The sequence below is a fragment of the Artemia franciscana genome, chromosome 4, assembly GCF_032884065.1.
Source record: "Artemia franciscana chromosome 4, ASM3288406v1, whole genome shotgun sequence".
NCBI lineage: Eukaryota > Metazoa > Arthropoda > Branchiopoda > Anostraca > Artemiidae > Artemia > Artemia franciscana.
In genome coordinates this window covers 12,517,384-12,531,378 of record NC_088866.1, presented here as the reverse complement: position 1 = coordinate 12,531,378, position 13,995 = coordinate 12,517,384, and the positions used below count along the sequence as shown (strand labels likewise).

General features: G+C 35.3%; 2 protein-coding genes across 2 annotated transcripts; both read left to right on the top strand.

Annotated features, from left to right (window-relative positions):
- The first annotated feature begins 100 nt into the window (after positions 1-100).
- On the top strand, positions 101-1,865 carry LOC136026009 (zinc finger protein 570-like). Its single transcript, XM_065702158.1, has one exon. The coding sequence runs from the start codon at positions 202-204 to the stop codon at positions 1,159-1,161; it is 960 nt and encodes a 319-aa protein (XP_065558230.1). The 5' UTR covers positions 101-201; the 3' UTR covers positions 1,162-1,865.
- A 379-nt stretch (positions 1,866-2,244) lies between these two features.
- Positions 2,245-13,102, top strand: LOC136025700 (zinc finger protein 239-like). The gene is made up of 3 exons (XM_065701680.1): positions 2,245-2,285; positions 8,953-9,119; positions 12,094-13,102. The coding sequence occupies exons 1-3, from the start codon at positions 2,245-2,247 to the stop codon at positions 13,011-13,013; spliced, it is 1,128 nt and encodes a 375-aa protein (XP_065557752.1). The 3' UTR covers positions 13,014-13,102.
- Positions 13,103-13,995: the final 893 nt, after the last annotated feature.

Genomic DNA, 13,995 nt, shown 5'->3' with positions numbered 1-13,995 from the left:
AAAAGGCTGCATTCATATTACATTCCTAGATGACGTCACATGAAATTTCTTACCATAATCTATTTCAGTGACGTCATTCATAGCATAAAAACAAGCGTTGTTTAGGAAGATCCATCAGTCTACTTTTGAAAAGCAAGTAGTAATATAAGTATTCTAATAACAAGTACAAGTATAAACAGCCAGCATTATACCTTTAGTGATATGGCAATAAGTTTTGGAAACTTTGATCTTGACCCTTATTCCCAGCTTATGACTGGAGTGACCGATTTTACATACCAAGAAGACTTAAAACTGGACTGCAAAAAACAAATTCCTTTGAAGCACAAATTGGCCAGGCATATGAGAACTCAAAATGGAAAAAAACACTATGAATGTGAAGAATGCAAAAAGAAATTTTCTTTCAAGTCCCATTTGGCTGTGCATATGAGAATTCACAGTGGTGAAAAACCATATGAATGTGAAACATGCAAAAAGAAATTTTCTGCCAAGTGCAATTTGCCTGCGCATATGAGAATTCACAGTGGTGAAAAACCATATGAATGTGAAACATGCAAAAAGAAATTTTCTGACAAGTCCAATTTGGCTGTGCATATGAGAATTCACAGTGGAGAAAAACCGTATGAATGTGAAACATGCAAAAGTAAATTTTCTACCAAGTCCCATTTGGCTGTGCATATGAGAATTCACAGTGGTGAAAAACCATATGAATGTGAAACATGCAAAAAGAAATTTTCTGTCAAGTCCCATTTGACTGTGCATATGAGAATTCACAATGGTGAAAAACCATATGAATGTGAAACATGCAAAAGTAAATTTTCTGTCAAGTCCCATTTGACTGTGCATATGAGAATTCACAGTGGTGAAAAACCATATGAATGTGACGTATGCAAAAAGAAATTGTCTTCACAGTTTGCTTTGACTGAGCATAGGAGAACGCACACTGGTGAAAAACCCTATGGACGTGAAACATGCAAAATGGAATTTTCTTTCAAGTCCGAGTTTGCTAAGCATATAAGAACTCACAATGGAGAAAAACCCTATGAATGTGAAGCATGGTTAGAAAAATTTTCTATGAAGAACGATTTAACTAGGCACATGAAAACCCACGCTGATGAAAAACCATATGAATTTGAAGAATTAAAAAGTGATACGAGGTGTTAGCCCTACTGATTGGTCTTTTTTTCAAAATTGGCATTTGATTGATTTAAATTTCTGTTTGTTTTAAGTTTTAATAAAATTTCATTATTTAACCTTCGTTCGTCTTTGGATTTAATGTAGCTCCGCTTTTATTTGTTTTTTTTTCTGTAATTACTCAATAATATATATGAGCCTGAAAAACACGCCAACCTTTTGAAAAAGAGGGGGAAACCCTCCAAAAAAAATATAGTGATCTCGCCAATGTCTACTATTCTGCCTAGTAAAGAGAGGACCTCGATACATGGTACCCTATAATCAATTGTTTTGACAATATATCGAGTCGAAATCAAAAGTCACCATTAGAATCGCGATTGCCAAAAAGCATAGGAAATTACAGTCCTCTGGCTCGGAAAACAAGGGAAATCACTTTTTTGCAAGGGTAGCACTAATTTGTCCATTTTTTCGCTCCTACTTGCGGGGCACTGGAGCATCATAAAGAGTTGTTTAAGAACTCATTCTGAAGGAAGTCGCTATATCTAGTGCCTTTTGTAAAGAATAAAACAGGAAATTTAAAATAAAATAAATATTTCGACACAAATCTGCTTCTATGCATACTATTAGCACTTTAAAGGTGTAAAATTGTAAATACATCATCGACCTTAGGTAAAGCATATTGGAAATTGTCTAACGACCATTGGTCATTGGCACCTTTCAATGTTATATGCGTTTCCTGGGAAGCCCTCCATTTTCTAGAGAAAAGAGTAGCAAACAAAGGTGACTCATTTGTAGTATGCTGCTTTACAGCGAAAATCAATATATGCATGCCTGCGAATTTTCCCCCTCAAGCCAAACCCAACCATTTTGTCAGTATATTAGCACGATTATTTTCCACTTTTCCTAAAGATTTTGTAAACATATGAATTTTGGGATTTAATTACCCTTTTAGATGTTGTGATGGTCATTAATCTTAGATAGGATATGTTGGTCCACTCGCCCAACTATTTATCGGATAAATTTGTTCTTTTTTATTTCCCTTTAAGCTTACTCCTTTCTTTTCCTTTTTATGGCACTTGGTATTAAACTAGTGACAGATAGCGATCACAAATTATGTCGGTCTGTCCTGGTTTTACTACTTTAGGTACTTCCAGGTAAGCTAGGACGATGAAATTTAGCAGGCGCATCAGGGACCGGATCAGATTCAATTAGAAATAGCCATTTTCCCGATTTGACCATCTGGGGTGGGGTGGGGGGTAGTGGGAGGCTGGTTAATTCGGAAAAATAGAAAAAATGAGGTATTTTTAACTTACGAACGGGTGATGGGACCTTAATGAAATTTGATGTTTGGAAGGATATCGTTTCTCAGAGCTCTTATTTTAAATCCCGACCAGATCTGGTGACATTGGGGGGAGTTGGTGGGTGGAAATAAAAATCTTGGAAAACCCCTTAGAGTGGAGGAATCGGGATGAAACTTGGTGAGAAAAATAAATACAAGTCCAAGATAAGTCATTGACATAACCGGAATGGATCCGCTCTCTTTGGGGGAGTTGGGGGGAGGGGTTAGTTCTTAAAAATTAGAAAAATGAGGTGTTTTTAATTTACGAAAGAGTGACCGTATCTTAATGAAGTTTCATATTTAGAAGGACCTCGAAACTCAGCTCTCTTCTTTTAAATCTTGACCGGATCCAGTGTCATCAGGAGGGGGGGGATCTTGGAAAACACTTAAAGCGGAGAGATCAGGACGAAACTTGGTGGGAAGAATAAGCACAAGTACACGATAGGTGACTGATATAACCAGACCGGATCCGCTTTCTTTGGCGGAGTTGGGGGGGGGAGTAATTTGGAAAAATAGAAAAAATGAGGTGTTTTTAACTTACGAAAGAGTGACCGTATCTTAATGAAATTTCATATTTAGAAGGACCTCGAAACTCAGATCTCTTCCTGTAAATCCTGACCGGATCCAGTGTCATTAGAGGGAGGGGGGTCTTGGAAAACGCTTAAAGCGGAGAGATCGGGATGAAACTTGGTGGGAAGAATAAGCACAAGTCCAAGATAGGTGACTGACATAACCAGACCGGATCCGCTTTCTTTGGCAGAGCTGGGGGGGGGGTAATTAGGAAAAAGTAGAAAAAATGAGGTATTTGTAACTTACGAACGGGTGATCAAATCTTAATGAAATATGATGTCTTAAAGGATCTTGTGCTTTAGAACTCTCATCTTAAATCCCGACCAGATCTAATGACATTGAAGGGAGTTGGAGGGTGAAGCCGGAATTCTTGGAAAACGTTCGAGGTATCTTACGAATGGGTGATCGGATCTTAATTAAACTTGAAATATCGAAGAATCTTATGTCTCAGATGCTCTATGTTCAATTCGAATCGGATCCGGGGCATAGAGGGTTGGAGGGGAGACAGAAATAATGGAAACCGGAAATCTTGGAAAACGCTTAGAGTGGAGAGATCGAGATAAAACTTGATGGGAAGAATAAGCACAAGTTATAGATACGAGATTGACATCATTTGTACGGATCCGTTCTCTTTGAGGGAGTTGAGGGGGTTGTTAATTTGGAAAAATCAGAAAAACTGAGGTATTTTTAACTTAAGAACGGGTGGCCAGATCTTAATGAGATTTAATCTTTAGAATAAACTCATGTCTCAGAGCTCTTACTTCAAATCCTGACCAGATCTGTTGGCATTGGGGGAAGTAGGAGGGAGAAACCGGAAATCTTGGAAAATCATTATAAATGTCGTAGATAAGTGATTGACGTAACCGGACTGGATCCGCTTTCTTTGGGGGATTTAGGTTTTGGTGTTCAGTACTTAGGCGAGTTTGGTGCTTCTGGACGTGCTAGGACGATGAAAATTGGTAGGCATATCAGGGAGCTGTACAAATTGACTTGATAAAGTCGTTTTCCCTGATTCGACCATCTGAAGGGCTGAAGGGAGAAGGAAAATTAGAAAAATTGAGGTATTTTCAACTTACGAGAGGGTGGTCGGATCTGAATGAATTTTATATTTAGAAGGACCTCGTGACTCAGAGCTCTTATTTTAACTTCCGACCGGCATTAAGTCTCTGATTTTTCTTTTAAAACAATCTACTGATTCTTAGAATTTTGCTAGAGATCATACCTTATTAGCTCTTGGCTCTTGCGACCTTGTCGCAAGTGCCATATGAGCTCTAAGCTCTTGTTCAAGATCCTTTTGGCATTGTGTATGAATAAGTCAGCCAATTAAAGCTGATTGAAAATTTAGATAGATAGTGGGTTATATACAAGTCCAGACATAAAGTGAGAAAATGCTGCCTGATCTGCTTTCAGTGACTTGACATTCATTATAGGGAATTGCACTAATATGATTATGGTCAGAATTGTGAAAATCAGTCGGAATTTCAAAGGGACACGCCCACCATAGAAGTTACTGTTTTTGCTCCTGTCCAGTATGAATTGGTCAGTTTTTGTAGTTTGAACACAATATTAAAATTTTTTTACTACCTAGATCCTAAATTTCTTCATAATTGTATCTAAATATTTCTTTCTAGTTTGGGTTGAGGCATTGGAAGTTTTGCCACCATTTTTGCATTAGAATGGTTACTTCTCCTATTTTAGTATTTGGATGTCTCTCAAGGGAATTTATGCAGGATACAGCTCTAACAACTAAGCCGTTCTTTATTAGGTGTTCCCTCGCTCTTTACGCTAAAGTTTGACTCTGCTACAATTTGCTTTTAAAACAATTAAAAATTGTAGCGTAAAGAGCGAGGCGTTGAGGAGGGGACAACCCATTTCATATACGGAGTAATTTCTGTTCGTTTTAAGCTTTAATGTCGCTCCTTACTTTCAGTTAAAAAAAACTGGTTTTTAATGGCACTTGATATTAACCAAGTGACACATAGCAATCGCAAATTCTGTCGGTCCTGGTTTTTCTACTTTAGGCACTTCCAGGTAAGCTATGACGGTGAAATTTGGCTGGCATATCAGGGACTGGACCAGATTAAATTAGAAATAAGCATTTTCCCGATTTGACTATCAGATGGGGAGTGGGGGGCCTGTTAATTTGGAAAAAATAGAAAAATTTAAGTATTTTTAACTTACGAACGGTTGTTCAGATCATAATAAAATTTGATATTTAGAATTATGTCGTGTCTCAGAGCTCTTATTTTAAATACCGACTGTATCTGGTGACATTGGGGGGAGTTGGGAGGGGGAACCTAAAATCTTGGAAAACACTTAGACGATCGGGATGAAACTTGGTGTGAAAAATAAACACAAGCCCTAGATACATGATTGACATAACTGGAACGGATCCGCTCTCTTTGGGGTAGTTGGGGGGAGGGTAATTCTGAAAATTAGAAAAAATTAGGTATTTTTAACTTACGAACAGGTGATCGGATCGCAATGAAATTTGATATTTAGAAGGATATCGTGTCTCAAAGCTCTTATTTTAAATCCTGACCGGATCTGGTGACATTGGGGGAAGTTTGGGGTGGGGAACCTAAAATCATGGAAAACGCTTAGATTGAAGGGTGAATTTAACAAATTTGAATTTAAACAAAGAGGGAATAGTTGTGGGAAAAGTCAAAGTCATGGCCAATTGTAGAAAAAAGCCAAGACAGATTGTCCAATTAAGTGGGCTACCCAGTCAAGGTTAATTTTACGCCCTTTGATTGCCGTTGTTACTGTCTCCCATTTATGCTACTACAGTCAAAGTCATGGCTAATTGTAGAAAAAAGCCAAGACAGATTGTCCAATTAAGTGGGCAACCCAGTCAAGGTTAATTTTACCCCCTTTGATTGCCGTTGTTACTGTCTCCCATTTATGCTACACCTCTTCGTGCATGTATGTCTCCCTTCACAATGAACACATGATTTCTTGGTTCATTCTCTTGGTTCATGATCTCATGATTCACATATGATCTCTTGGCTCTTAGCTCTTCTCGCCTCGTCACAAGTGCCATATGAGCTCTTAGCTCTTGTTACATCGGTAGTTACTAGGTTGTAATAAATAATTCTGATTACTATTTTCTTCCGTAAAAGGAAAGCAACACGAAAGTCACATGTGGACCGAATTGAAATTACGCTTGACTTCAGCACCAATTATGTCAAATTTAACCAATCAAAGTTAAGCCAATCAATCATCTTTACCAATCAAAGTTGAGATTTAAGGCAAAGTTTTTTGAAAATAGAAATTTCGGAAGCTTTCATATTTAATAGATGAAACTTGAAAGAGATGAAAATGTCTGTTATTCGTAAACAATACTACTACTTTTACTGACAACTTTCTGCAGCACCAAACCACCTGAAGCCAACATAGCTCTACACGCTCCTCCAATCCCACTGTACTCAAAGCCTCCCTCTTTACACCCTCCGAAGAATTTCCCCTTTCCCTTAAATCTTTCCTTAAGACATAATCATAACCGAAACGGGGACAATCTGCTTTCCGTTTCGCCCTAGACGGTCAGTGGACAAGGACCATCTTTGGTAATCATTCATCCGCAGAATGTGCCCTAGCCATCTCAACCGTTCTCTCATTACAGCCCTAGAAAGTAGGATTGAACCACACTTTTTGTACAGCCTACTGTTTGAAATACCGGCCGTCAGTCGGGTACCCGAAACGATTCATATGCAATTTCTCTTAAAAACATCAAGCAAAACATAATCTCTGTTCGTCTTAAGTTTCAATGCTACTTCTTCCTTTCATTGGAAAAAACGTTTTCATGTTTATTTTTCATTGTTTTCTTATAGTAATGCTAGAGAATCCTGCGCCCTTGTCATTGAATTTTTCTTCCCCCATGCCAGATTCATCCAAGGAAAGATCCTCCAACATAGTCCCTCTCCTCAGCCCCACCCCCAAACAAAATAAAATTCCCCTGAAAACGTCTGTACACTTCCCAATAACCATTACTATATGTAAACACTGGTCAAAGGTTGTAACTTGCAGCCCCTCCCCCAGGGATTGTGGGGGAGTAAATCATCCCCAAAGACATAGTTATTATGGTTTTCGACTATGCTGAACAAAATGGCTATCTCTAAATTTTGATCCGTTGACTTTGGGAAAAAATGAGCGTAGGAGGGGGCCTAGATGCCCTCCAATTTTTTTCGTCACTTAAAAAGGGCAATAGAACTTTTCATTTCCGTTAGAATGAGCCTTCTTGCGACATTCTAGGACCACTTGGTCGATACGCTGACCCCTGGGAAAAAAAAAACAAAACAGAAAACAAAAAAAAAACAAAGAAATAAACACGCACCCGTGATTTGTCTTCTGGCAAAAAATACAAAATTCCACTATTTTAGATAGGAGCTTGAAAATTCTACAGTATGGTTCTCTGATACGCTGAATCTGATGGTTTCATTTTCGTTAAGATCCTACGACTTTTAGGGGGTGTTTCCCCCTATTTTCCTAAGTAAGGCAAATTTTCTCAGGCTCGTAACTTTTGATGGGTAAGACTAAACTTGATGAAACTTATATATTTGAACTCGGCATTAAAATGCGATTATTTGAAGTAGCTATTGATATCAAAATTCAATTTTGATATCAATTTTGAACATGTATTGCATTATTTTTTTAGAGTAAACACAGGTCAAAAAATATGCATCAACTGGTCAGAGGTACAGCATAGATCATATACCTTTGGCCACTTTGTGTTGTAATTTTGACTACTTTCATAAATAGGTACAAAAACAAGAAGGAACACATTTACTACTTGTTCTCCAGCCAGTATCAACTATTCTAGATTATATATTGACAAATCAATTTCAAATCACTGGTGTTCCATTTGACAAGCAGTCCCACGGGTTTTCACTAGAACTGGAAGTTCCAATACTAAATCTGATTGGTCAGTGTAACATGCCTTTTAATCAGTCCTTATAAATCTGAAGAAGTCATTATCATCTAGTTTCTTGTGATATTTAATTTTGTAAATCACTTTCATTAAGTCTCTTACTTCTGCAAAAAAATTTACAATCCTTTTGCCAAACAACTTTACAACCCCAAAAGTGCTTTTAGAATTTCTATTTCTTTCAGTTTTTTTTTTTTGATCTTCCAAATTTGTGTCATATTCTTCATTATCATCCATCAGCAAATCAGTATTTGGGTCAGAATCACACGTTTAATCAACCTCTAGTAACTGTTTTTTTTGTTTTTTGTTTTTTTTTTATCTTAACCTACCTGACTCACTTTTCGTTTTCAGCTTCTGCTTATCAATTTCTTCTGCTTAGCTTATCAATCAACTTCCCGCTAGGTAGCGGGCTACTAAACGAAATTCCTATTTTCGGGTACACTCACTAAAAAAGTTGCAGACCCCCCAGATACAATAATTTAAACTTTTTTTCTTAGCTGATTGTGTTCGGAATTAAACGGGCTTTGTTTTTGAATATAAAAAAATACTTTATCTTGAAAAAGTTTCGAGTTTTTAGCTTCTCTGTTAAAAATTTGTTGACCAAAATCTATTTTTTTAAAACTGCAGTAAAAACTATTCTATTTTTTTTACTTTTTTACAAAAAAAAATCATGTTCATGTAACCCCAAGTCCCTTCTTTCTATTTATGTAAGAGTACGCTGGTTTTGACCTATCTTATCTGTAAAAAAATTAAAATCGTCGAGCCCCATTATAAACCAAATTTAGTATTTTTTGCCTATGTCTCAGAAACACCCCAACTTTGAACATGCGCCCTACGATATTCTGGTCGACTACCATGGGATCCACCCTTAAAATTTTTGTACCTTTCGGCATGGGTACTAATCGAAATAAGCAAGATACAGAACTTGGCGCTCTGACTATTATATCACTAAGCTTTGTTTAAATGATGATAATCAATTTGGTTTTAGATCTAGACTAGGCTGTCAGCGTGCTCACTGTGCTTTGACTTCTTTATTAAAAGATTTCCATCGAACTCGTTGCGTACTTCATTTTGCAACCCTAGCCTTGTCTAAAGCATTTGACAGTGTTTGTCATTCTAAAGCATGGACAGCATTATGCCAGTGCATCGTTTTTGGTATTCCAGTTCTAACCTTCGCCTTAAGTCATTAGATAATTCTTATTTTGGTCATATCCCTGTTCGTTGCAGTGTAAGACAAGGGCGAGTTCTTTCTCCGTATATTTTTAATGCTCGTATTGAAAATGTATTATCAAAAATATCGACTACGTGCCTACTACGACATTCTGATATCTCATATCTGACTTATGCAGAAGACCTTCTGATTAGTGAAACTGAGTCTGGTCTTGCCCGTTCAGTGATTTCAGTTACTTCTGCCTCCCGCGATGTCGGCCTTTACCTAAATTAAATAAAAAAAACAAGTTTTTTTTTTAACTGAGAGTAAGGAGCGACATTAAAACTTAAAACGAACAGAAACTACTCCGTGTATGAAAGGGGATGCTCCCTTCTCAACGCTCCACTCTATACTCTAAAGTTGTTTGTGTTTAGTAAAGTAGAATTGAAAGAAAGAGTCAAACTTTAGCGTAAAGAGCGGGTCGTTGAGAAGGGAACATCCCCTTTCATACACGGAGTAATTTCTGTTCGTTTTAAGTTTTAATGTCGCTCCTTACTTTCAGTTAAAAAAACTTGTTTTTTTAAATTTAATTTCTGGACATTTTTGAATTAATGCATGTTTTGATCTTGGCTCTCTGCATATAAATAATTAAAACGAAATTTGCATATTGATTTTTTTTCTTTCTAAATAGCTTTCTCATAGTTTTAATTGGAAGATTTTGAGAAAAAAAGAGTGAGGGAGGGGCCCTAGTTGACCTCCAATTTTTTGATTACTTAAAAAGCCTACTAGAACTTTTAATTAATTACGAACGTTTTCATTAGTAAAAAATATACATAACTTACGTAACGAACTTCAATATTCGTATGTTTTTATTGTGTATATGAGGGGTTTCACCCCTCGTCGATACCTCGCTTTTTTACGCTAAAGCTTAAATTTCGTCCCAATTCCTTAAGAATGACCCCTGAATCACAAAGGCCGTAGAATAAATAGTTGAAATTACTAAAAATACTTAAGCGTAAAGAGCGAGGAATTACGAGGGTTAGCCCATCAAATGCGTAATAATTTCTGTTCGTTTTAACTTTCAGTAGTTTCAGAAGAAAAAACTTTGTAAATTTATTTTTCATTGTTTTTTTTTATTTTTCATTGTTTTATTTTTTCAAGACAAATCTTAATGAAACTTATATATTTAAAATCAGCATTAAAATACGATTCTTTTGATGTAACTATTGGTATAAAAATTCAATTTTTTAGAATTTTGGTTACTATTGAGCCGGGTCGCTCCTTACTACAGTTCGTTACCACGACCTGTTTGATATTGACAAGTGCGAGTTTCTTGTTTTCAACGGTAATACTTTTTCAGAATCACTATACTGCGATGGGCTTAGTATTCCCTATTTTAAATTGTGTCGTTGGCTTAGTATAACAGTTTGCGATTCTATGAATTCTCTCCGGTCTCGTGCTGTCAAAGATATTTAGTGATAAGCTGAGGCTCGGTTGCTCTAAGATTATGGCAAATCGTGGACACTATAGGAAAAGAGCGAAATCTTTCTTAAGTGGACTTTAATGATCAGCCCTTTTTTTCTTACGAGTATCCTGAAAAAACAAGAAAACTTCCAGGTTCTAACAGGAAAAGAAACCTTGATGGTTTTAGTTTTGGTACTACTTTATGTCTGTTACATTTACCTTCTTGGCATATTAAAAATGAAATAAAAGTTAAATTAATATTTTTACGAGAATAAACAATAATTATAAATTAAATAAACATATGTAACAAACTATTTTTCTTCCTGGCCAAACTTAGCCTTCGATATTTTAGGCCCTACGAATAGAGATATGCAAGATGGTGGGACAGAAAAAACCCTATTAACCGAAGGAATCGGATAAATCTCACTCCTGAACAATTTAAGGAATTGGAAAAAGTGTTCGAAGAGACTCACTTTCCAGATTCCGAAACTATAAGTGAATTAAGTGTGCAGCTTAATCAAAGTAAAACACTTGAAAAATACTTGACCAATCTCATCATCGCAGCTTCGAATAATCTAATCTTGGTGAGCACACTAATTTCCACTAAACTTCAAACTTTTGGTTTTCTCTTTTAAGGTTTTCGAATTGCTTTCATCCATTGTCAAAATATATAGAAATATTTGTGCAATCACCAGTTTTGTACATTTTAAGTAATTTAATAATAATTTCTTTTTGACGTTAATTGACACTTGTACAAATTTTCTTTGAGCAGCAAGCATTTTAACCTCGACAATTTCTACTAAATTTCAAACTTTTGGTTTTCTGTTTTAAGGTTTTCGAATCGCTTTAATCCAATGTCAACATATATATATATATATATATATATATATATATATATATATATATATATATATATATATATATATATATATATATATATATATATATATATATATATATATATATATAAATATATATATATATATATATATATATATATATATATGTATATATATATATATATATATATATATATATATATATATATATATATATATATATATATATATATATATATATATATATATATATATATATATATATATATATATATATATATATATATATATATATATATATATATATATATATATATATATATATATATATATATATATATATATATATATATATATATGTTGGGAAAAGATATGTGAATGACGTCATTATTGTATACATCAGTATCTTAATGACCTCATCCACTAATATAAAAGGCTGCATTCATATTACATTCCTAGATGACGTCACATGAAATTTCTTACCATAATCTATTTCAGTGACGTCATTCATAGCATAAAAACAAGCGTTGTTTAGGAAGATCCATCAGTCTACTTTTGAAAAGCAAGTAGTAATATAAGTATTCTAATAACAAGTACAAGTATAAACAGCCAGCATTATACCTTTAGTGATATGGCAATAAGTTTTGGAAACTTTGATCTTGACCCTTATTCCCAGCTTATGACTGGAGTGACCGATTTTACATACCAAGAAGACTTAAAACTGGACTGCAAAAAACAAATTCCTTTGAAGCACAGGCATTGGCCAAAAGGCATATGAGAACTCAAAATGGAAAAAAACACTATGAATGTGAAGAATGCAAAAAGAAATTTTCTTTCAAGTCCCATTTGGCTGTGCATATGAGAATTCACAGTGGTGAAAAACCATATGAATGTGAAACATGCAAAAAGAAATTTTCTGCCAAGTGCAATTTGCCTGCGCATATGAGAATTCACAGTGGTGAAAAACCATATGAATGTGAAACATGCAAAAAGAAATTTTCTGACAAGTCCAATTTGGCTGTGCATATGAGAATTCACAGTGGAGAAAAACCGTATGAATGTGAAACATGCAAAAGTAAATTTTCTACCAAGTCCCATTTGGCTGTGCATATGAGAATTCACAGTGGTGAAAAACCATATGAATGTGAAACATGCAAAAAGAAATTTTCTGTCAAGTCCCATTTGACTGTGCATATGAGAATTCACAATGGTGAAAAACCATATGAATGTGAAACATGCAAAAGTAAATTTTCTGTCAAGTCCCATTTGACTGTGCATATGAGAATTCACAGTGGTGAAAAACCATATGAATGTGACGTATGCAAAAAGAAATTGTCTTCACAGTTTGCTTTGACTGAGCATAGGAGAACGCACACTGGTGAAAAACCCTATGGATGTGAAACATGCAAAATGGAATTTTCTTTCAAGTCCGAGTTTGCTAAGCATATAAGAACTCACAATGGAGAAAAACCCTATGAATGTGAAGCATGGTTAGAAAAATTTTCTATGAAGAACGATTTAACTAGGCACATGAAAACCCACGCTGATGAAAAACCATATGAATTTGAAGAATTAAAAAGTGATACGAGGTGTTAGCCCTACTGATTGGTCTTTTTTTCAAAATTGGCATTTGATTGATTTAAATTTCTGTTTGTTTTAAGTTTTAATAAAATTTCATAATTTAACCTTCGTTCGTCTTTGGATTTAATGTAGCTCCGCTTTTATTTGTTTTTTTTTTCTATAATTACTCAATAATATATATGAGCCTGAAAAACACGCCAACCTTTTGAAAAAGAGGGGGAAACCCTCCAAAAAAAATATAGTGATCTCGCCAATGTCTACTATTCTGCCTAGTAAAGAGAGGACCTCGATACATGGTACCCTATAATCAATTGTTTTGACAATATATCGAGTCGAAATCAAAAGTCACCATTAGAATCGCGATTGCCAAAAAGCATAGGAAATTACAGTCCTCTGGCTCGGAAAACAAGGGAAATCACTTTTTTGCAAGGGTAGCACTAATTTGTCCATTTTTTCGCTCCTACTTGCGGGGCACTGGAGCATCATAAAGAGTTGTTTAAGAACTCATTCTGAAGGAAGTCGCTATATCTAGTGCCTTTTGTAAAGAATAAAACAGGAAATTTAAAATAAAATAAATATTTCGACAAAAATCTGCTTCTATGCATACTATTATCACTTTAAAGGTGTAAAATTGTAAATACATCATCGGCCTTAGGTAAAGCATATTGGAAATTGTCTAACGACCATTGGTCATTGGCACCTTTCAATGTTATATGCGTTTCCTGGGAAGCCCTCCATTTTCTAGAGAAAAGAGTAGCAAACAAAGGTGACTCATTTGTAGTATGCTGCTTTACAGCGAAAATCAATATGTGCATGCCTGCGAATTTTCCCCCTCAAGCCAAACCCAACCATTTTGTCAGTATATTAGCACGATTATTTTCCACTTTTCCTAAAGATTTTGTAAACATATGAATTTTGGGATTTAATTACCCTTTTAGATGTTGTGATGGTCATTAATCTTAGATAGGATATGTTGGTCCACTCGCCCAATTATTTA

What these genes read in the sequence shown, in the direction of transcription:
- LOC136026009 (XM_065702158.1), top strand. Translation starts at nt 202, where the DNA reads ATGGCAATAAGTTTTGGAAACTTTGATCTTGACCCTTATTCCCAGCTT.
- LOC136025700 (XM_065701680.1), top strand. Translation starts at nt 2,245, where the DNA reads ATGTCGGTCTGTCCTGGTTTTACTACTTTAGGTACTTCCAG. An exon ending in ACTACTTTAGGTACTTCCAG is followed by an intron (nt 2,286 to 8,952) that starts GTAAGCTAGGAC and finishes ATTTGGTTTTAG; the next exon opens with ATCTAGACTAGGCTGTCAGC. An exon ending in ATGCCAGTGCATCGTTTTTG is followed by an intron (nt 9,120 to 12,093) that starts GTATTCCAGTTC and finishes CCTTATTCCCAG; the next exon opens with CTTATGACTGGAGTGACCGA.